The sequence below is a fragment of the Rhynchophorus ferrugineus genome, unplaced genomic scaffold (genome assembly GCF_030347505.1).
Source record: "Rhynchophorus ferrugineus isolate W39M unplaced genomic scaffold, kcgeb_rfMv2 rfM2, whole genome shotgun sequence".
NCBI lineage: Eukaryota > Metazoa > Arthropoda > Insecta > Coleoptera > Curculionidae > Rhynchophorus > Rhynchophorus ferrugineus.
In genome coordinates, this window is record NW_027472581.1 from 92,135,259 (window position 1) to 92,158,214 (window position 22,956).

A 22,956-nucleotide genomic window follows, 5' to 3' on the forward strand; every position below is an offset into this window, starting at 1 on the left:
AAGAAATTATATAAACGCTGAAAAACATACAGAAAAAAATATACAAATAACATTTCAATATACTGTCTGTCTAAAATACTACTTAATTTGTCTTTAAACATATGGCTGAGCTCTCAAAAAGAATGCTAAAAACTTCCTAAGATAATTTAAAACAAAAATCATCAGAATTTATTTATATGAAATAATTTTCGTTATGTAATTCAAAACTTTTAAGCTGAAATCGCAATTCAACCAACATAAAAATCATTAAAATAGTTGTTGTGTGGCGGAAATTTAACGTTTTATTAAAGAACCAGCAAGATGAAGTAATCCTCTACTAGGTCGAAGATAGCTGTACTAGTTCTTAAAATATAACATTATCCTAATATACCATAATAACAAATAATTTGGTAAAATACACCCTTTGGCAACAACACTGTCAATCCATAAAATTGACGAAATTGTAATCTAAAAATGGCAAAATGACTATCAAGCTTTTAAAAAATTATTCTTTTTGAAAAAATTGACATAAAACTATCAATTTTTGCCCAGACCTTATCAAACAACCCTCGTATTTATAGACATAATGAAAATATTTCAGCTATTTGGCTAATGGGAAATAATAAAAACACTGAAATACATAAAATATTTTAGATAAACCTACAAAAAGAAAGGTTATTATATATCAATATCAATATAATAGTCAACAATCGCCTTTTAATATAAAGATAACTGTAAAAAACAAATTGCAACAATAAAGATTAATATATGTTGCAATGTTAAGATGCCTATATTGGCTAATAACATTTCAAGTTAATTTGATTTATATCATACAAAAAACATTAACACCGTCTCAGAAATATTAAAACATACCAAAAAATAGCCAATGTATAAGGTCCGTTAAGAATAATTTAAAATAAGAAAATCTATTTAATTAAAAAGCCCTATTAAATTAAAAAAACAGATGTATATAAAATAAAAAGACAACTTTACATTTTACACCAATCACTTTATTGAAATTTATCACAATTATTATAACTGCATTTCTCTATTTTTACTAGTTGATTAAGTCAAACGTAACATTAAAATAAGACTCTTGAGCAACAAAATATCTCTCTAACTTGCGATAATATTTAATAAATATTACGATCTAACGTAAAGATCCAAAATACAAAAGAAATCTATAATTATGTTCAGGTAGTATATTCTAACAAACTAGTTCTGACTATAACACTGTAACTGATCTAGTATGAAGGTTTCATCTTATACAGAGCATTCTAAAAACAATATCACTGACGTGAGGAGAAAGATTACGTTCCATACAACACTGATTCTAATTCCCGTTCGGTTTCATTTAAGATGTACGTACACATATAGATAAAAAAACGGTGTATTTATTTTAGAATACCACTGCATATACTTAAGAAACATACAGGTCATTTAAACAAACGTTTTCCTTTTTGCAAATGTTAAAAGCACAACAGTCGACCTTCAGAGATATGTTGAAAATTCATGCCATATTTTGTAAATTTTAGTTTACAGTCAGCTTGAGAGGAAGAAGAAGAAAATAAAACAGCAAAATCTACGAACTTTGTTATATTAAGGTGCTTAAAAGGGGATTTAAATTTTCTTCGAATCACAACAACGTTCAGCTGTAAAAACGGCGTGTATACATAGTTATAGAATTCTATACCGATCATCTAATCATTATTGTTCTATACACAATGTAATAAATAACAACAATTTATCCGCCTGTTCAATCAATGCCTGAACATCAACAAAATAATCTCAATATACAGAAATCCGGACAAAAAAATGTAAACCTTGCTAGATGATCTTTATAATATTCACTTAATTTATATAAATATATTTCAGTTGAGTATAAGGTTTATCAATAAACAAATTAAAAACAATAAACAAGTTTTGCACCTTAAACATCGCTACGAAGAATAAATAAAATAAAATCTTGTTTAACGTGCATGATACCTGTATATTTACATAACTATATTTTAAAATATGACTTATTAAAGTTATATTTTTACACACACTAATAAACATAACACTGTAGCCGATCCATAACTATGAAATAAAAACAAAACAATAAATTGACTAGGACTCCTAATTTCATAACACATATTTTTGTTGTCGTTAATGCTCACTATCGTCGTAGAAAACAGATAACATACACGAGGTCCAAAAATAACCGGAAATTTTTAATTAAAAAAAAGGTATGAGAATCGCCGTTAAAAACAGTCATCGATGATAATTATTTTAGATTAGGAATCGGCAATATACGTAAAGTTAAAATTAGATCGTTTAACGTGCCAACATTTTTCTCCAAGAGTCGATGATAAATATTTTAAAAAAAGAGTTATCAGACATTATAACGGTGTAGTTTACGAAATTGCAGAGGGAAATGTCAGACGTTATCTCTACCCGACCGTCATCCTATTTTAAATGTGTTCGCTCGATTATCAGTTGCCAAATTACTTTATATTTTTATTACATATATAGAATGTTCCAATGGCAACCTTGACGAAGAGTTATGCAAAAAAAATCGAATACAAAGAAACCAAAAATAAACCGTAACGTTATCTTAGGAAATAAAACAGTTTCGGCGCGGTTATCACGAACCGATAGTGAGCATTAAAAAGGACATAAATGGAAACTTCCAAAAACCACACGATACCCACCTCCGAGCGGCAATCACATAAACTTTTCTATAAAACGAAACGTAAAGAAAACAGTTTTGGAAGTTGGAAAGCTCGTACCAAGAAAATGCTTATGACTTTTACAATAATATTTTCACTAATGTTTACTAGTGTTTTTTTTTAAACTTGAAACCTTGTCGTTAGACGCTCTGCATTTGACAACAACTATATTCTTGCTTGCCCTATTTAATGTAAATAGTGCTAGGTGCTATTTTGCTATAGTACAATATATACATTAACACTAATAAATTAAAATACAATTAAAATATAATACACTAGAAAAACCTTCATCACAAGCAAGTATATTTCCCCCGTTCTCGATAATCTCCGCGAACTGTAACCGTATTATTTAATTCCCTTTAAGGCTGTATACCCAACAAACAAGGATGTCTGAAAGCACTGATCCTGATAACAGAACACGCGTATGCGGTGCAGTTTTTTTAGCGAAATAGGACGACGTGTTATCGAATCACAGTGAAGAAAAAAAACGACATTTTGAAAATAATGAGCCAACGCGAAATGTAAATTTGATAATTCTCCCTCTTCACCATCCCATGCTCACTTCGTTACCCGAATTGTCACAACTCACACCCCAAACGTGATGAAGTGCAGTGTCATGCAGAGAGTCCAACAACCTACAAGCACAGGGCAGATTCTTTTGGAAGAGCCATGGCATTGGGCAGTCTGTTTTTCTAGCCTAGCTTGGGCGTATATACGGGGGGATAAAACAAATGCATCATTAAAGATATTGCACTAAACTACTATAGAGGTCATTGGCTTAAATGAAATACTCTTAAATGAAATATAACTGCGATATTTCTTACCATTAATGTAACAGTATTGTTCATTGTGAAGATTAAAACTTTACCCAGAATAACTAGGAAAAAAATAGGACCAAAACATACAACTTTTAATGTAAATATTAACCGCAGCTGAAAAAAAACATTGCTTATGTACTTATTTGCTACAGCTACAACCACTTCTACCTATAACATGCAATGCCCTTGACACTTGTGACAACAAATTGCAATATTTATATAAGTTTAAAATATTCCAGTCTGATTTTTTTGGTGTTCTAGTAATATTGGATACAAGTGGCCCCCTAATGATGCTCTATATATACGCCCACGGCCTAAGACTGGCAAGGCTACTTACGCTCAGAAACAACAACCCTTAGAATTCCGCAAATTCCTTAGCGCACTTTTCAGTGGATGATATGCGCAACGCCTCCTCCTCGTAGTCATCAAAATTGCTAGTGTCCCCTGGTCCTTTGCATCGTGGAATAAATGGGGCTTCGATTTTCTTCTGAAAGATGGCTATCCAATCTGTCGACTGGAACCATTTGTGACCCTTAATATCATTCACACCGGCCTTCAGGTTTCCGTATCGTTTGGTAAGGTCGACCTGCAGCAGATTACGAAGGAGATCCTTGAGGTCTGAGCCGAAGTGTGATGGAAATCGAACTTTGCCGGACACGATCTTCTCGTAGATCTGAATAGGCTGATCGGCGAAGAACGGCGGATAGCCGGCAGCCATTTCGTACACTAGGACGCCCAAGGCCCACCAATCGACCGCTTTGTTATAACCCTTGCTCAAAATGATTTCTGGAGCCAGGTATTCGGGCGTTCCGCACAAGGTCCAAGTACGACCCTTGACACGTTTGGCGAAACCAAAATCGGTAACTTTAAGATACCCCTGGGAGTCTATCAATAAATTTTCAGGCTTCAGATCTCTGTATATCAGATCTAGATAATGCAGGTACTCGAAAGCAAGCACTATTTGCGCGGCATAAAATCGCGAGTGAGGCTCGGAAAAGCGGCCCACTTTCCGAAGATGGGAAAACATTTCACCACCTGGCACATACTCCAAAACCATATAAAGGTTAGAATTGTCTTTAAAATGAAACCGGAGACTAACAAGAAAAGGAAAACTGATGGCTTGTAAAATACGTTTCTCGTTCAGCGTATGTTCGACCTGTTTCAACTTAACCACTTTTTGCTTATCGAGAATTTTCATAGCGTAATACTCCTTGGTGGGTTTATGTTGCACAATCATAACCCGCCCAAATGAACCAGTACCTAGAGTTTTTATCCGTTCAAAATCGTCCAGAGACGCAGTGTTTGTTGGATTTTTCTTCCACTTTTCCTCGAAGTCTTCTTTGGCCTGATCGAGGAACTCCTTAACTGACTCCGCGGAGTCGACCTTCTTGTTAGCCGTAGCGGCATTGTTGCCCATTGTTTGTACTTTTAAACCTTCCAGGGCTTCGAATTTCCTTTGCACACTCCGCCTTAAGCACCAAGTAGGTTGCAACAGCGGCGGAGGATACGAACGTCACAATAACAACAGTAATTGTTCGTCCTATGTCAACACTCACTCAACCCGATCATTCTTTCTGCTATATCGTCTGCCTCAATCCTATAAGTCACAATGAAACTACACACTAATATTTTGCAGCCAGCACGCCCGCGATCCCGAACTTTCCACAATTTTACTACAGGTGAACGATAAAATGGCCGCGACGTACACCTGGTACTCAGATTTTCAGCTTATTTGCGGTAATTTCAAGATATAGGAGCAAATTCGAACGACCGATTAGTCAATTAGACATTTATCGACGTCCCTGTCAGATGTCGCCTTAGGACTACTATACATGTCGCCATCTATGACAGAGTGTCCTAACAACGGAAAACATTAAATTTGATCGAAATGTTCAATTCAAAAAACCGGGAGGAATGAAACTGATACTTTAAATGTTTTCAAATTATACAATTTATTTCCTTTTAAAATCATGTCAATTTCAAAATGTTTATAAACGGAAAAATTCGAAATTTATATTAATCAAATTAAAAATTGCAGTATTTCTTAATACTTGAAATCAATTACTTGGAAATATGTTAAATGCATTAAGCTATTTGGCTGTTAGTATAAAATCAACAAATGACCATGAAACTGTTGCTATGAAAAGGTCATATGAATTGTAAACCAACAGCGGATTATAATTTATTTATCTAGTATATACAAAATCCGAAATTGAAAAAATCATTTGATATTTAAAGAAGTTAAAAATCAATAAAATAATTAAAACACCTATAAGAACTATATGATTCTATATAACTTAGATTAAGTTACGAAAATAAATTTGTGTTGTGCAGTTAAATGTATGATTTATCTCTATAAATAAATATATTTTTTGAAAATTATTGATAAACATGGAAAAATTTTCCGAATCGAAAAGAGCCGGAAATAATCGAACGTTTTTACCTTGAAATTTCGAGCCAATCAGAGCACGTCGAAGCGAAGCTTCCTACTTCGTTTGCTTTCAGTCCTGCGTTTTTCTCTTTCTCTTTCATCGTTTCGCTGGTGAACGTAAGTCGTCGTGCACGCTCCGTATTTTTCCAAGTTTTTTTGGAATTTCTTGAGAAAAAAAGTAAAAAAACAACACCAACAATGGCAGATACCGAAGCACCAAAGACGTAAGCAACAGTTTTCCTTTTACTTTTCCAAATTCCCATTGTTAGACGAAATCTTTATTTTGGCGGCATAGTTTCATCAAAATGGCGCTTCCTATGTTAGAAAAGCCGGTAAATCCGGTATAGATCATCACAAAGTGGCATTTATTTATTTGTGTTTTTTTAATTTTTCATATTAGTCACTTGTTTTTAAGCAAGTTTATATGTTGAAATGTGTTGCTATCATACATCCATCTCTCGCATGAGTTATTTATGTATGTGTATATTACTGTTGTGTTCATAAAACATGTTCCGCTTTCTTATCGCAAGTGAATTACCGTTAAACGCCGTTATTTCGGTCTGAAAAAATAACCATATTTCAGGTTAATTTTTAAAAGTGTATTAACCTTTTCGTCAAAAAGGAGCTATTTTTATTTATTTTCATTAAGTTTTAACGGACACTCTTGCTCAATATTTGGCACTTCAATGTTCATTTTGGACCCATGACAAAATATTACAACGAAAATATATCGCCAATACTCAATTAGAATTTTCCCAAGAATTCTTATGAAACATTTCCTTCATGTATTTCTAAATTAAGAATTTTGGCGGTAAAAATATTTGAACTTCTGTTTTAAATTTAAAACGGGCCGCGTTTATTTTATTGTATTTATAAACATTTGTATTATAGTAATTTGTTTTCCGTAGCGTTGAATCAACTGTTGACGAGAAAAAGGTAGAGGAAAAGGAAAAGGTCGCCGAAAAAGTTGAAAAAGAGGAAACCAAAGCGGAAAATGGAGACAAAAACGGTAGCGAAGAGCAGGAAAGCGAAGGAAAAAAAGATGAAAGCAAAGAAGAATGTCCTAAAGGTATGTTTATATGTTTCAAAATTCTGTATTAATTATAATATATAAACAAACCTGTGCATGTCATGTAAAAATCGATAATTCTTCACTTTGAGGAGACTAGAGGTTAAACATTAATATCCATAAATTGAAGGGCAAATAGAGGGCATTTGTTATGGGCATTAATTATTTCTTTCATTTAACTAACGGTTTTGTAATTTCATTAGCTCTTCTATATTATTGACATTAAAATGAAATTCATTTTGATTAGTTGTTTAGTTTCCCAATGATGAAAACATAATCGCAAGGGGTTGACTTTTTCTAACTATGGTCGATGCCAGAATCGCTGTTACGTGGTTATGTTGAAAAAGTCTGTTGCCTAATGAGCGCAAGATTATGAGATCTGAGGGACTTCTTGTGGTTTTGTTGGATAATTGGTAAGCCTGTTTGTGATCGAAATACACATCCGATTAAATTTGTTTCAGATAAATGTTGTATCAAGAGGAAATCGACTGGTGCGGATGCCGTAGACGGTAAAACCGAAGAAGCGACACCAGAAAAGAAAGCTAAACTCGATGACGCTCCAGCCGAAGCTGAGGCCAACGGCGACGTAACAGAAGCGGAGGCGGTAGCCTAAACCATGAATTCCTAAAACACATTGGGTTAGCTTTCGTTTGTTCGTTGGAAGAACAATAACGGTGATACTGATTGACAAACTAAAGCTAATTTTGTTTATAACTTTAGGTTAAACTTAAGTTCTGTATATGTATAATGGTAGGGTTAGGTTACAAATCCTTGCAGAGACTGGCAGCTTTGAGTCAGAAGGAAACCTGTCACGTCAGTAGCACGACCATTTTTTTAAAAACATTTTCGATATGAACTTTTACCACAACACCTCAAATTTTCAGTGTTTGTTTTTGATTCAAAGGGACACCCTAACATTAAACATTCAGTTTGGAAAAGAAAACAAAAACGTGACAATTTAATTTTAGAAACTGCATTTATTTAATTTATTTGGGGCATTCTTGGCTCTCGACAGGTTGGTGTTAATAATCAGTGTGGTGTTTCGTCGGGACGGGGGTGCCGCCATCATTTTTATTAGTGGTGCGATTGTGTACTTATTCTGATGTTTTTAAGTCTTATATTTTCGACAGGAAGTTTCTCTAAGAATATGTCAAGTGTTGTGAATTAATGTATTATAAAATTCGTGGAACTTTCCGTGAATTTTGTTCCCGAGTTCTAGAAATATTTAATAGTTATGTTGATGTAAAGTATGGTGAATCTCGGAGCCAGCTCTGCCATAACCTCACTAACAGGTTCTAAATGTGTTCATATCAAAACAAATAGTACTAATTTTTACTATTCGATACCATCTATTGATTCAAAAGCGAAAAGTTTTTTTTCCTTAACCACCATCTCGAATATTTAAAATTTTGTGATATACTAAGACGTTTTAGCTCTCGTAACTGACAATTTCAATTTTTAATAACGCAGATACCTGACTTTTGAAATCGATAGGTGGACGTTACACTATATATAGATTATTTTTTACTAAACTGAAATACCATTTTTTGTATCTCGAAATAGAGAAGTTTGTTGTGAAATCAGATAACTAACAGTATTTCTATTCAATTGTTCAATGTATTTCTAAAGTTGCGTTTTATGCCACGTGGTACAAAGGATAGATTTGTATTTTATTAGTGGTATATGGCAATAAAGAGTTAGTTTCCAGTATTAAATTATATTATACTTTCATTCCCACTCCCGATTTTTAAATCCATCAGATTATAGGAAGTAGGTCTCTTATTTTCAATAGCAAAGGTTTTTACTTAATATAGTTGTCTTAAGCACTAATTTTTTGTAATCAACAGTGCGTCGATACTAAATTTACATCATTTGCTTTCATCATTAATACTTAATAGTCCAGTTGGCCTTGGAAGTTTTTTTTTCGAAATATCTATTAATATCCATAGTTTTTAACATCTTTTATCTAAAATCAGAAAGTAGGACTTTTATCCTCAATAATTAACGTAATTTTGTTTTATTAACTAATAATTTATAATCATTCCTTAAAAATATTCAAATGGCCAAGGTTTATTTTAATTTCTAAAATATGCAACTATACACACAATGGCAGAAATTGCTCTTTTATTTTATATATATTTCCTTGCAATTATTAACATTAAATTTCTGCTTTGTTTTGATCTTAAAAATTGATAATCTAGACGGCCGTGTTTGTTTTCTTATTTATAAAATATGTAAATGCATAAATAATTTTTGTATTTCGACAAAATCATCACAAAAAGTACAGTTTTTATTCTCATGAAAAAGCTATAGAACAATTCATATTATAGTTCTGTTAATCTATTTTTTTTCTATAATTATGCAATAAAATTGTTATATGTTTGCATTCAGTTGTCTATTGAATTTATATTTTTTTATTCTAAAATATCTAAATGACATTTTTAATGCTTTTTCTCAATCATGCAAATCTATGAAAAAAAAACTAAAAGAGTACATTCCGTAATATTGTTCTGTTAACTAACATCTTTTAATATATATTGATAACACATTAACATTAAATATCACTTTTTTGTTTATATCTTAATGTTACCAATCCATGTGGCCATGGGCGTGTTTTTGTTTGTAAAATATGTAAATACTGTTAAGAGATATTTTCAACAACAACCGAATTAAATGATATTGTTTAGTTACTTAATCGCTAATCACCGTGATACAGATGACTATGATATAGTTTTTGTAAAATATCTAATTAATATAAATTGTTTTTATCTAAATATTTCTATTATTCAGTATATTCAGAAGTTGAGCTTGATATATATATTCGTGATTTTATGGCATGGCAACAATGAGTTATTCCAATATTAAATTTTTAGTTTTCCCTCTCTCCTTCGTAGACAAAGTTTGGAATCAATCAACTAAAAGAAAGTAGGTTGAAAATATGACCTTTTATTTCAAACAGGAAATAGTTACCGCATTGCATGAAGTTGTTTGTTAACATTACATTACATTTACCTATTTTGCTTTTATGAAGACGTTCAGAACAATTATTATTAGTAATCCTGGTGGCCTTGGATTTTTTATATGCTAAATTTTCAATTTTTAATATATATATATATATATATATATATATATATATATATATATATATATATATATATATATATATATATATATATATACATTGATCTTAAATTGTTCTGATCTAAATATTTACTGATAATTTGTTCTATGCTATCAATTAAATTGACTGATTAACTCAAATTAAAGTGAATAATTTTCAATGAAATCTAAAGCCATAACAAAGTTATTGATGCTATTTTATAATGTTAAATGATTAAAGTGAATTAACATAATATTTATGAAACGAAACTAATATCTTTTACAATATGTATATTTGGTTGTCTACATCTAATAAAATATCAAAATGTTTCTGGTTATGTTTTTTATCTATTATTACTGTTTGGTATTCTAAAATTTTTGTCTTCAATTACATCTACTTCTATTACCTAGTTCAGTATATAATGATTTTCATTTAGGTGAAATGATGAATTATGGCTTATGTTTAATATATTAAATAAACACTTTTTCAGTGACATTCAAAACATGCAGTTAACCTCTTTGCTACGAACTATATTATATAAAGGATCTTGGCGCATAGGGAATAGTTTAACGAGGAAAACAATAATGACAACGCCCAGAAGTATGCAACAAGTTTTGGAGGAGCTAAAAGGAAACCCATATTATGATAAATATGCAGATAAAATTAAGCAGATACAACAAACTGAACCTGAGGAATTCAAGTCTCGGGTTGAAGACTTGGAAAAGAAAAAAGTTAAAACAATCGAAGCTTCGAAGAGTCGTCAGTACTCTCAATTACTTAATCCAAAAACAAAACTTGATACTAAAACCCAGATAAAAGAGGAACCACTAGATAAAATAATGAAAGTAGATTTAATTAAAGACAAATCGGCTAGTGAAATTGAAACAATTTGGCATGAGTATCATATTAAGAAGGATTGTATTGCTGCTACAATACCTGTCAAAGAATTTAATAAATTAGAAGAAAGATCTGTAAAATACAAAACATTTTTGTTCCCTTTACCAAGAAGTCAAGGATATGAATTTATTATGTGTCAGTTTGAACAAAATACTGTTCATTTTACACCATTGCTTTATTTCCAAGTACATAAAGAAAATGCTCCAGAATGTTTGACAATTACACATTACAAGGAGTTTAAGGATGATAAAGGGATTGTTTTGATGAGGGGGGAATACGATAGCAATATATTGAATGCAAAAGAAGCTCAATGCCTTGCTAATGAGCTTCAGTTGTATTATATTCAAGATGATGAGGAGAAATTAAAACTGTTGGAAACATTTAATTGTAATCCAGATGCTTTTGATCATATGGAGTTAGTAAAACAAATCAATAAAATATCTTTGTAAATATAGAATAGATTTTAGTAACTTTATTTATACAAATACATATTTTACTTTGGTAGAAATGTGGATTTGGCTTTGAGTCTTAATTCTTAATAAGTGTTCTACGTGTAACATTGAAATGTTAATAGAGAAATACAAAGAATAAAGGATAATTAGCCTACTTATTTTATCTTTTAACCCAGAATTAAAATGTACATAGACAAAAAATAGGCACCTATGACCCTTAAGACATATTCCTATCGTTGATTTATTAAAGTAACAATCATCATAATTTTTGTCAAGGTTGCATTTATTTTATTTTATTTGCTTAAGTAAAATGGTAAATTTAAAAAAATTAAAATGTAAGTATACTCAGGAGAGTTATATTTAACTATTCTGAACACCTGTTCTCAGAAAGATATATTTGAACCCCTAGAGATATTTATTTATATTTTTAAAACAGTCCGTGGCATAACGATGACCTAATTAATAAGTATCACGTTGTAGAACTAAGTATCGAGGTTAAAGAGTTTTTGTTTATCAATAACTGGAATAATATAGCTCTTTTTCCAAAACGTGTTTATGTTGATACACACGTATTGCCCAACGATAAAATAATCTGATCGTGCTTTCTCAAATAATTCTATTTGTTCAACATGTCTTTATTTTCTCTGGTATAAAAATATATTTCTTCTACTGTCTAAAATCTAATCTAGAAAGTTAAATAGAAAAATCACGAAGTAAATAGATTTATTGATGCAAGCTGAAAATATAGTATAATAAATATGCACATACACAATTTGATTTAATTCTGGATGAATATTCTCAAAAATTCTATTTAATTTCACTTGTTATTAAATATGAAGGTATTATTCTTATTTATGTGATTTTATCACAATTTGGACTGAATCTATATAAAATTTAGAACAGAAGAGTATGAAGAATATTATTAGTGAAATCTTAGCAGATTTCACATACATACACATTTTTGGCACAAACAGATTAAAACTTAAGAGATGATCTTTATTCTAAACGAAAATTTTATAAATTTTTTTCGATAATTTTACTAGGTGTCTCTATTGGAATTTTGAATTCAAAGGACTGTTTAATTAATCGACCTAAGGTTAATAAAAAAATATTTAAACACCATAAAGTTAAAAAACCTAAATAAAGGTTTTTTGAAACATTTTATATTTGATTCGAGATCATATTGATTAGTTAGTCGGCTGTGTTCTTTTGTTATATGGATAAAACGGGATCTAAGAAGGCTTCGACAAATAAGTAAATCAAGTGTCTTGATTTCACATGGATAGAGCAATTATAAGGAACAACATATATTATAACGGAACTATTAAGTTTTTCGGTTTGGTCAAAGGTGGTTTTGAACTAGCTATTGCTATTGAGTAAAATTGCTCAATATTGCTCTAATGTAAAATCACGATAGTAGATTTTAAGTTCGTTTAAGACCTTTGTTTAAATGATGTTCTATACAAATCACTTTTCTTCGTACAGAGAAAGGAGTTTCTCAAGAGTACTTGTATTGTTATTATTGATGATAAACATCATTTTCTTAGTTCAATGAGCAATATTGCTAGAAATGAACTGCTATTGTGCCAAATGTTGGGAGCTTTCGGATTCAAAAATTATTCTAGAAATTGCTCTTTCTCTAGGCAGAGTGCACATCAACCCTTAATTGCCATTCTATAGGCTTAATGACCTAATAATTACCTTAAGAAAAGAAATTACGTGAAGTGTATGTTTAGACCACTCTTATGAATCTTATACCTTTAACGTTTAACGAATAAATTTTTAAGGAATAATAAAACATCGAACTCCAAACAAGTTATAACTTTAATTTTAAAACATTCGCAACATGTTATAAATGTTATAAAAATATTGTTAGTATATTTTTTACTTAACAACTAATAATCATATAAATTCTATAAAATCTTATTGTTATCAAACAAGTAGAGAACAAATTCTCTTGTGCTGTCATAAGCTAAAATGTCGAGATTTAACTCCCTCAATTTAGCCATGGATTTCTTGTGGAGTTTGGTGCAACTGTTGGTGTAACGGACCGAGGACAGCGTTTTGTCTAGCACGTAGCTCAGCCACAAAATATTCGAGTAGGGATCGAAATGAAACCATTCATTCCTGCAACACAGATAGGATAAATAAAATATGTTATATTGCAATATCATTTCAGAGTTGGGCCAAAATGTAAACACGGTTGCTGCCATAGTATCGAGGATAAAAGCTTATCATTATTTAAATATTTACGATAGATAGCGTTGCTTATAATACCCAAGTATACTAAAAATGGATTTTTACCTAATCGTATTGTGAAATATTGCTTTTGAATATACATAAATGTTTGTACAGAATCGATAAACTCGAACAGTTGTTCATAGATTGCTTTGAAATCTTGAATTCGAATCAGGCGTGTGCTGAATGGTCTTATTGTCTTTTTATCTGGTATTTTGAAAAATACTTAAACGGTGCCACAGTTCAATTTAATGTTAAACACAATAGATTTATATGAACAATAGATATAATAAAAAAATCATTTTAAATAATTGATTATGATTATCTTTTTTCGATTATGCTCAGAAAAAGAATAAAAAGAACGACGTAAATGACATTATTATATTCGACCATAATCGAACACATTCGAAGTCATACCTTGACTCTGTTATTTTGATCAAGCAACAACAGTGGTAACACATCACTCAGTAACTTCCAGGACTCATAGATTATGCCACCTCCTATACTCTACCTTTTAGTTTAGTTTAAAAGTTGTAGTAGTTTCAGGTAAACAAAATTGTACAACTAATTTAGTCCTTGCAGGATTCAAAAAAATGTCCCAAAGTAATAAATTTTCGTTGAAAGGAAGATTGCTGAAGTTGAAGTCTACTTTGAAAGCAGAGGTTGAATCTTTTTTCAAGAGTGTCTTTTTTGAATTAATTTTTTTAATACACATTTTATAAGTTCTTTGGAGTAGCCCTGAGCTCTTTCAGTGATTAACTCTTTAATATCACCTATGCTTGCAAAATTATAGTCCAAGATTTATTAATTTTTGGGAATAAACAATATACTTACGTTCCTCTCGTAATATATACAGTATTATAAAATAAATATAGCGAGTATTATAACAAAGTAAAAAAATCAACTCACCCGTTCTTCTTCTGCATCAATCTATATATTTCAAACTGGTAATCGCCACTTCCGTTAAAAATGTCACGATCTTTCCCCAGATCGTTGCAGATGTTCAATTGATTGACGGTGATACGTGAAAACGTAAAATCAATAATGGTCGCTTTCACTCCACAAGATTTGACTCTTATTTCCTGTCCATTTAATATAAAGATAATCTCCTCCTGTTCCGGTACTCGCGTTAATAGAATATTGCCCCAGTGCAAGTCACGGTGTTCAAAAAGAAGTTCTGCTTCAGCAACCGCGATGGCACAGGATACCTGCGATTTAAAAAAAAAAACACGACATTACGCAACTTCTAAAACCAATCAATAAAATAGGTACCTGAATGAACATTGATATAGCTTGGGAAGCATCATCAAACAAAAATGATTCAAGATCACAACCCCCATAGCTCGTTTCCAGTATGATGTATTGTTGTTCATCGGTAAAGATTCCCGGAAAATCATTCTCCGACCCTCGGGTTTCTTCATATAGCTTCCACAACTCCATTAGCTCTTCTGGATAGCATCCATGTACATATCTTAGATTCTGTACCTCAATGAATAGATCTGTATTATTGTTCTTGTTATATCTTAGATTGCTCAATTGCCTAAAATCACAGTGAATTAGAACAAAAAACAAAAGTAATATATTTCACAGTAACTTACGTTGCTATTATTGCTTCTGACAAAATATCCTCAAATTTTTTCTGTTTTTCCCCATTAACTATTTGGCTTCCTTCGAATGGTATTATTTTCGCAACTGATGTTCCACCATTCCCATTCTTGTGCAGGAAAACTTCCCCATACAATCCTTCTCCAATCTTGTGACAATTTTGTAGGATTCTAAAAGTATAAACATATTAACACTAGAATTATTTTTCTATAAATTAAAATAGTGTAAATCACATTATAAAAAATAATATATCAGGAATAATACATGCATGTTATCTAAAAGGTTAGTTTTTATAATAATAAATTTATTAGTTTCATAATTACATTGACTAATGATAGTGCACATAATCTATTGATTAAAAAAAGAATAGCTGGCCTAATAATAGCAATATAGCTAATAGCTAATAAAAAAATAAGTAAATGTTTTGTTAACACAAGGTAAATTTATCTTTTATTGTACTTTGCAAAAAATTAACCTTGGCCTATTAAGAAGGTAGATATTTTGTTTAAGAAAATATATGCTTTGTGATATTACATAGTTTTATTATGATCATGTAAAGTAGAACATTTTGCATAGCAGTATTTTATTAAATATTTGAACAAGTGCCAATTTGGTGAACTTCACTTAATTTTAAATCTAAAAGGACCATTTGGCACAAATGTCAATAGATGCAATCTGATCTTACAATATAAACACAATCATAAAAAATGCAGAAATTTTGCAGAAAATACTATGTATTATTTCATGCATCAAACATTATTTAATTTAAAAAAGTTACTACTCATTAACATATAACAAATATTTTTTAAATCTGTTTATAACTTTAAATGAAAATCTTTTTTAATATATTATAGCATATCCTTGAAGTGTTTAAATCAAATCAAATCAGTATCAATCTTCATACTTCACGGGATATCTTTTCACTTAACAGAAATAATTTTAAGTGAAAGTATTATCTATTTCATTAAAATAGAAATTATCTAATAGGAAATTACAAGATCAAAAATTCAAAATATTTTAAAACCAGGTATTAATCAGTAAATGATTCATGTATTAAGATGACTCATAAAAAACAAAACAAAGTATTATAAATACAATTCCTATAAATTTATATATCAGAATTTATATGGTACAAATGATCACTAATATTTCCAGGAAATATAGCAGTTCTTAGCGATTTATTATAAGATATTACAAAGCAAAATAACAATAAGACAAATATTAAATAATTACCCTTTTGTATAACATATCTGAAATGGTGTCGATTTTGCTTCTTGCCATTTTCTTAAAAGGTTTTGTACTTTTAAATCAAGCTGTAGTTCATTGGACAAATCTGGTTCGTTCTTGTTTAACGATAAGCTTCTGCAACAATCTTCGAATTGTCTTGGAAAATGTTTACGTAAAACCGATGTATCCACATAACCAGGAAGAATTTCAGCCGAAGGCATACAAATATTAATACTTGCTTCGTTTTTCTTAAACAGCGGCATGCAATTGATAAACTATTATTTAAAAGTGTTAATTATATCCTGCTACGTTCAAATAACACTGTAAAATACAAAAATCACAATAAAAATACAAAAGACGTCAACGCTAATTTAAAACGTTTTACAAAAGTCCGACCACTATAACAGGCCAAACTAAAAACAAATGGCGTTTGAACTAAATTTCTAAAATACATTAATGCGTCATTACAAATGTAGCCAATAAGAAATTATATATAAGTATTCATATATATATATAATTTTATATATGTTATCCACTTTTAAAATAGGTGTTATTTAATTTTTTATATATTCTATAATTCTTTATATATTAAAATAATATAGTCCAAAATTTGTTAATATTATTTTGGCAACATTGGTTATAATTAATAATATAGTATAATTAATAATTATAGTTATAATTATTAATATTTGAATTCATACATACTTAGGTTATTATAAACCAGATAACAAAAATATATAATTACAAACATTGTAAAAATAAAAATATTAACAATTTTATTCAGCTGACAATTAAATTGTCACTTTATGGGTTATGTTTACAAAATGTAAAATAATGAAATAGAGGAATTACCATAAATTTAAATAAAAATAAATCAGAGTATATCGATAGAAGACTAAATATGAGTTCATCTGTAATACGTGATTTACAACAAGACTTATTTAATCCAGCAGAAGAACGATTGATAGCTTGTTGTCATGTCAGCAAGTTGCTTAAAAAAAAGAAAACATCTTTTTTATGCCTTGTGAGTACAACTAATGTACCATTTAATGTATCAATAGTTCAAGTTAAACAAACAGATAAAAGTATATATAAAAAGAAAAGAAGTTGGTCTTTAACGGAATTAAAATCTGTTGATGGGCGTAATGAACTGTATGAAACACAAGAATTTGATTTATATTTTGATAAAGTTTATCACTGGGTGTCAGTAAACTCTAAAGAAAGATATGCATTTATTCATAATCTTTGGAAGCAGGTCTCAAAGCATATTTTGAAGGATACCCCTATATTTAAAAATATTCCTAAATCTTGGATTACAGAAGATGCATTGACTCCTGAAAATAAGTATGTAACATCTCCTTTAATGGCATTAGATAATGATTTTGCTGATGACTTTCAAGCTATAACTGAGAAAGAACAAGAAGATTTAAAAAGGTATATAAAAATGTTGACCTATTATTTATTTAAATATTTATAGGACATTAAGTTTTCTATAGTATTTTTTTTATGCTGTAGATTGATGGATGGATGTGAGTTTGCTATTAGTAATGCAGAGGGTTTTATGGAGATATTAGCTAGAGATTTATCACTTTTGGATGGTGAAAATGTTCAGTGTGTTTTAGCGTCAGAAGAACAAGTTAAATCACTCATGGAACAATTAGAACTGGCCATAAATGAAGCAGATGAGCTAGAGGTTAAACTTGATATATATAATGAAATTCTTTGTCATGTTCGAGATACTATGGAAAAAATGGAAAAGAAGAACTCGATGATATCTATTGTTAATAAGAATAATCAGTTGCTTATGGACGAATTGGAAACTGTTGTAGTGAGTAACAACAGTTGTTTTCTGTTAAGTTTATTGCCTATATTATTTTAGACAAAGTTGGATTTGCCATCTGAATATCAAAAAATCCTGGATGAGGCAGACTTCCAATCCCCAGAAAGTTTATCAGCTGCTGTTAAAGCTGCAAATGCTCTCAAGATTGCAATGAACTCAGACATAGATAAGGCATTGCTGCAGATGACTGCTATACAAGAACAAAGAAAAAAATTTGAAAAGTACAAAGAGAAATTTTCAAGGAGTTTAAGTCGTCAGCTAAACAATTTATTCATACATTATGGAAATCATAAGGGAGAGTCCGATAAAAATGTAGATGGCTTAATTTTGCCTCAACACAATGGGGTTCATAGAGAACTATATGCTTATACGGAATTAATGCATTGGGTTAAGGTATTTATTAGAAGTTGTTTCTTACCTTACTTATTTAAGCTTTAAATATTAATTTAGTTTTTACTATACTTGTTTTATAGGTAATGGATAAAAAAATGTATGATTCTTTGAAAGAAGTTTATACAACATCTCTCGGAAAATTGTATGATCGGGACCTAAGAGGCCTTTTCAATGCTGCCCGTGATAAAATAGGAGGTATTTTATTTGTATAGAATTAATTAAAACAATTGATAATGTTATATTGAAGCATATACTGTAACATCACCAACAACACTTATTGGTTTGGACAGAGAGTTTTGGACTCTGGATACCAGTAGTTCTGATAGAAAAAAATATGAAACTATTTTGGAACAAGTTCTAACTCAGCTGGAGCCAGTATTTTTGCAAGAACAACTGTTTTGTGTTAAATTTTTTCAGGTTAGTTTATATATGTATAGTGTTGTTCAGATATGGTTTTTGATAAAAGATGGCGCTATTGATTTCCTACTTGTATTTTTGATTGGATCATAGAAACTCTAAAGGGCATTATGTTATAGACTTACAATAATGATTCTGGATCAATGTAAGACACTAAAGAGTAGTGTAATCTGATAATTTCACTCCAAACCTAATGATGGTACAGGAACTGACCAAGAAGTTTGGTAAAATATTAATTTCTAATTATTTTTGAATTCAATGTTTTATAACCTTTTCGACCAGTTGAGTATAAAAATTGGCGAGGAAAGACCTGGTTTATAGAAAACCAAATATTTTCCATCAAGACAACACCTTCTTCCACACTGATCAAAAAAAAACGTGGCAAAAATTATTTAACCAAAATACTAATGTTTCAAGGATCACCGCCGTTTAACTCCTCACTGTATCACAAAGATGATTTTTATCGGACGATATCAAATCACTTTCTAATGCATTTGGAAATAAAATGTTGTTTTTCTTATTGAACGATCTAATATTATGTCTCTATCGTATGTTTAGTTAGATGTTTTGAGCCCGACATCGAAAAATACTTTAACCACGTTGGATGGTAGCGGTGTGGATGTGGAGGTGGTTCTACCTCAGAAGAAAGTGGAAAAACAAATTGATGAAGACGTTAGAAGTATGATGAGCAATTTATTTGCTTGCTTGAAAACTGAATTGGACCTTCTCATTGATCACATAAAGAAGCAAGATAGTTTGTAAGTAACATATAGTATAGTATATTATAAGGAAGTTAAGTAGCAGATACAGGGTGACCCAAAAAGAAGACCCGAAATATTTTTGAAACTTAAAGAAAACTTGTATTTAAAGGTGTTTCAAAACAAATTTCCTAAGAAACTTTTAGATCCTTTGAGGCTGACCATCCAGTTTTGATACATATACATCTTTTTAACAACTTGGTTTTTAAATTATTCAAGCTCTTTTAATTCTTGATTTCCAATTTTTTTGATTTCTCATGGTGTGTTTGTTTGTGGTTCTTTATTAATTATAAATACTGGTTATCTTGTTTGCACCTTTTCTATAATGCATCTTCACTTAGCTGTTATGACTAAGGTCGTCTACATATGTTAACAGTAATCTTCTACAATGGGACATTAATTAAATATGATTATATGTTTTAAAAATTAAATCATCCCTTAGATGAGAGTTTACCACATCCATCCAATCGGGCATGATTTCTAGGCGAATATTCGAAAATATTGCGATTTCAAGAATTATTTTTTCTAAGCCGCCCTGTATTTATAAATACATTAGCTTATATCCATATTTATGAATATGTATTTCTAGCTATTGCATGTATGTGTTGGTTCGCTTAAACCAACATGTCATGTCCGCCCAAAGTTCGTTCCTCAGCAATACCTTCGCTTCCCAGTTAATTGAGGTGAAGAGGTCCTTAGATCAATTCATACAAACGCAAATTGATTCGGTCAGAGAATGTCGTTTACCCAGAAAATCCAAACTGGGAATTCTACCGTACGTCTCGAATCTGGAAATATTTGCTACAAACGCGGAATGTCTGTTAAAGAGCGATAGAGCAGCAGACTTGGAGAAATGGTATACGAGATTGGTGGACACCATTATTGAATACATCGGAATTCACGCTAATGACCAAAAAACGCCGTTACAGGTTGTAAAAATGGGTAAGTTTGTTACTGTTTATGAAGTTGACCGACCTGAACCAGTAAATATATAATTCTTTAGAAAATTATCATCATTTATATTCACTATTGTCTCAATTAAAAATCTCTGTATTGGACAGTCAAAGGAAAGAAGCAAAGCAGAAGTATAACGATGCATTGCAGGCCTATGTTACGTTGTATTTCGGTAGGCCGTTAGAAAAATTGAATGTATGTACTACGTAAACTCAATATTTAAAACTTTACTTAAAAATAATTTATGTGTAGACCTTTTTTGAGGGCGTACAAGCGCGCGTAGCCAGTGGTGTCAAGGTTTCTGAAGTTAGTTATCAGTTAGCTTTTAGTAAACAAGAGCTAAGAAAAGTTATCAACCAATATCCCGGAAGTACAGTAAGTATAAAAAATAGAAATGTCTCATAAAACGTATGAATATGTTTTGCTGAATATACAAAAGATAGCCATCTTTAATGTTATATTTAGCCATAATTAGTATTATATCGCATCAGATCATCTTGTACATATAGGGTGGGGCAAAACTCCCACTACCATTTTGATTGCGTGCCATCTCGGTTGTGTAACGTTTAGCTCAATTTTCCCTTTAACCATTGTATTGTGTAGATGTCCAGACACAATGAATGGAAATAATCATTCCATTATAAACACTCAGCGGAAACTGTGTCGATGGTAGCGGGACTTTTGCCCCATCCTATACTACCTGTTTGTCAAGATTATATGGCAAAAATCATGTATATTGTACTAGTTTCTCTAAACGAACTTTAAAAGTTGCAAAAATATTGACTTATAACACTTATACACTATTATATATATCTATACAATAATCATGTTATATTTCAGGTGAAGAAGGGAATAGAATCACTCTATAAAAAGGTGGAGAAACATCTTTCAGAAGAAGGCAACTTGTTACAGGTTGTCTGGAGAGCTATGCAAGAAGAATTCATTAGACAGTACAAGATGCTAGAAGAATTGATCCAACAGTGTTATCCCGGTTCAATGATAACGCTGGAGTTCACCATAGAAGACATCCTTAATTATTTCTCTGAAATTGCACAGTCTCACTAAACTGATAACTTATTAAATTTATATACAAACGCCTACTAATATTTTTATGTATATATTGTTTAATTATTTAATATAGTTATGCTGTTATTTTGTTTTAAATATTTAAGAATACTATACTCAATAAAATTATTATTTTATTTGCAACTACTAATTCTAATGTTTCATTATCTCTTTTTTATAATGTCCTTACTCTATTTTCCTAACATATACTATATATTTAGTTAGATATGAGGTAGAGGAAATATTCTGGATATGGTATGTCACTGAAGTTTAGATTGTACACTAATCTGAGCGATACTGTAGTTTAAAAAAGACAAATGGTAATTGTAGCTACACCACTGCTTTTTTTAGAAAATATGTGTATTCCGTACCTTATCCCATTTCATTACATATTAAGATTATTAAGTTGAGACCATACAGATGTTGAATCAATTTAATTGACTGGAAATAAACAATTTATCAAAAAAAGAGGACAAATTGATATTTAATATTAATCTACTAGAACTTGAGTATCACAAAGATGGGAATTAGTAAAAACGAATTGAAGTTGCTCAAAGTAGCCACGAATTATTAGAATTTCGGTGCTTCGAGTCTTAATAAAACATTAGTTAATAGGTTGCTAGAATTTGGAAATTCTGATTTTGTGAAAACGCCTCTTAGCTTAACCTATTGAAAGTGAAGTTGCTCAAACCACAAAATATACAAACATTTCAATGTTTTGTGGCTCAAACTACCTTTGACAGTTGGCAATTGGAATTCATCAACTTTAAGAACCACTCTATAGTCTGTATACCACGAAAGTTTAGATTGAAACATTGTAGTTTCAAGAGCAATTGGCGATGTAGTTAATGTTGCCTTCGGAAGGGATGTGTTACATTTGCAATTGCTACACCACTATGGTACTATTATCTCCCTTAAGGGTGATAAGTAAAGTAATACTTTAAATTCAAGTTATTTTACTCAATAAGTTCTGATTTAGGATAAATAAATCTTAAAGCTAGT

At 30.6% G+C, this 22,956-nt stretch overlaps 5 protein-coding genes across 5 annotated transcripts; 3 read left to right on the top strand and 2 right to left on the bottom strand.

The window, feature by feature from the left end:
* Nucleotides 1-967: 967 nt before the first annotated feature.
* LOC143191656 (cAMP-dependent protein kinase catalytic subunit 1) lies at nucleotides 968-5,321 on the bottom strand. Its single transcript, XM_076396971.1, has one exon. The coding sequence runs from the start codon at nucleotides 4,923-4,925 to the stop codon at nucleotides 3,864-3,866; it is 1,062 nt and encodes a 353-aa protein (XP_076253086.1). The 5' UTR covers nucleotides 4,926-5,321; the 3' UTR covers nucleotides 968-3,863.
* A 682-nt stretch (nucleotides 5,322-6,003) lies between these two features.
* On the top strand, nucleotides 6,004-8,723 carry LOC143191657 (uncharacterized). Its single transcript, XM_076396972.1, has 3 exons — nucleotides 6,004-6,163; nucleotides 6,848-7,008; nucleotides 7,470-8,723. The coding sequence occupies exons 1-3, from the start codon at nucleotides 6,138-6,140 to the stop codon at nucleotides 7,619-7,621; spliced, it is 339 nt and encodes a 112-aa protein (XP_076253087.1). The 5' UTR covers nucleotides 6,004-6,137; the 3' UTR covers nucleotides 7,622-8,723.
* A 1,687-nt stretch (nucleotides 8,724-10,410) lies between these two features.
* LOC143191658 (ATP synthase mitochondrial F1 complex assembly factor 1) lies at nucleotides 10,411-11,611 on the top strand. The gene is made up of 2 exons (XM_076396974.1): nucleotides 10,411-10,544; nucleotides 10,599-11,611. Exon 2 carries the CDS (start codon nucleotides 10,612-10,614, stop codon nucleotides 11,452-11,454), a length of 843 nt encoding a protein of 280 aa, XP_076253089.1. The 5' UTR covers nucleotides 10,411-10,544; nucleotides 10,599-10,611; the 3' UTR covers nucleotides 11,455-11,611.
* A 1,652-nt stretch (nucleotides 11,612-13,263) lies between these two features.
* LOC143191660 (serine/threonine-protein kinase haspin homolog) lies at nucleotides 13,264-16,976 on the bottom strand. The gene is made up of 5 exons (XM_076396976.1): nucleotides 16,534-16,976; nucleotides 15,294-15,470; nucleotides 14,968-15,235; nucleotides 14,605-14,903; nucleotides 13,264-13,584 (listed from the first exon to the last, which is right to left on the bottom strand). The coding sequence occupies exons 1-5, from the start codon at nucleotides 16,788-16,790 to the stop codon at nucleotides 13,371-13,373; spliced, it is 1,215 nt and encodes a 404-aa protein (XP_076253091.1). The 5' UTR covers nucleotides 16,791-16,976; the 3' UTR covers nucleotides 13,264-13,370.
* A 166-nt stretch (nucleotides 16,977-17,142) lies between these two features.
* Sec3 (exocyst complex component Sec3) lies at nucleotides 17,143-22,105 on the top strand. Its single transcript, XM_076396975.1, has 10 exons — nucleotides 17,143-17,961; nucleotides 18,043-18,355; nucleotides 18,407-18,760; nucleotides 18,841-18,955; nucleotides 19,008-19,177; nucleotides 19,736-19,935; nucleotides 20,525-20,877; nucleotides 20,939-21,084; nucleotides 21,142-21,264; nucleotides 21,730-22,105. The coding sequence occupies exons 1-10, from the start codon at nucleotides 17,429-17,431 to the stop codon at nucleotides 21,952-21,954; spliced, it is 2,532 nt and encodes an 843-aa protein (XP_076253090.1). The 5' UTR covers nucleotides 17,143-17,428; the 3' UTR covers nucleotides 21,955-22,105.
* The last annotated feature ends 851 nt before the right edge of the window (nucleotides 22,106-22,956 follow it).

What these genes read in the sequence shown, in the direction of transcription:
- LOC143191656 (XM_076396971.1), bottom strand. Translation starts at nt 4,925, where the DNA reads ATGGGCAACAATGCCGCTACGGCTAACAAGAAGGTCGACTCCGCGGAG.
- LOC143191657 (XM_076396972.1), top strand. Translation starts at nt 6,138, where the DNA reads ATGGCAGATACCGAAGCACCAAAGAC. An exon ending in GATACCGAAGCACCAAAGAC is followed by an intron (nt 6,164 to 6,847) that starts GTAAGCAACAGT and finishes TGTTTTCCGTAG; the next exon opens with CGTTGAATCAACTGTTGACG. An exon ending in CAAAGAAGAATGTCCTAAAG is followed by an intron (nt 7,009 to 7,469) that starts GTATGTTTATAT and finishes AATTTGTTTCAG; the next exon opens with ATAAATGTTGTATCAAGAGG.
- LOC143191658 (XM_076396974.1), top strand. Translation starts at nt 10,612, where the DNA reads ATGCAGTTAACCTCTTTGCTACGAACTATATTATATAAAGGATCTTGG.
- LOC143191660 (XM_076396976.1), bottom strand. Translation starts at nt 16,790, where the DNA reads ATGCCGCTGTTTAAGAAAAACGAAGCAAGTATTAATATTTGTATGCCT. An exon ending in CAGATATGTTATACAAAAGG is followed by an intron (nt 15,471 to 16,533) that starts GTAATTATTTAA and finishes TTATACTTTTAG; the next exon opens with AATCCTACAAAATTGTCACA. An exon ending in TCAGAAGCAATAATAGCAAC is followed by an intron (nt 15,236 to 15,293) that starts GTAAGTTACTGT and finishes CTGTGATTTTAG; the next exon opens with GCAATTGAGCAATCTAAGAT.
- Sec3 (XM_076396975.1), top strand. Translation starts at nt 17,429, where the DNA reads ATGAGTTCATCTGTAATACGTGATTTACAACAAGACTTATTTAATCCA. An exon ending in ATAAAGAAGCAAGATAGTTT is followed by an intron (nt 19,936 to 20,524) that starts GTAAGTAACATA and finishes ATGTATTTCTAG; the next exon opens with CTATTGCATGTATGTGTTGG. An exon ending in GTTACAGGTTGTAAAAATGG is followed by an intron (nt 20,878 to 20,938) that starts GTAAGTTTGTTA and finishes ATAATTCTTTAG; the next exon opens with AAAATTATCATCATTTATAT.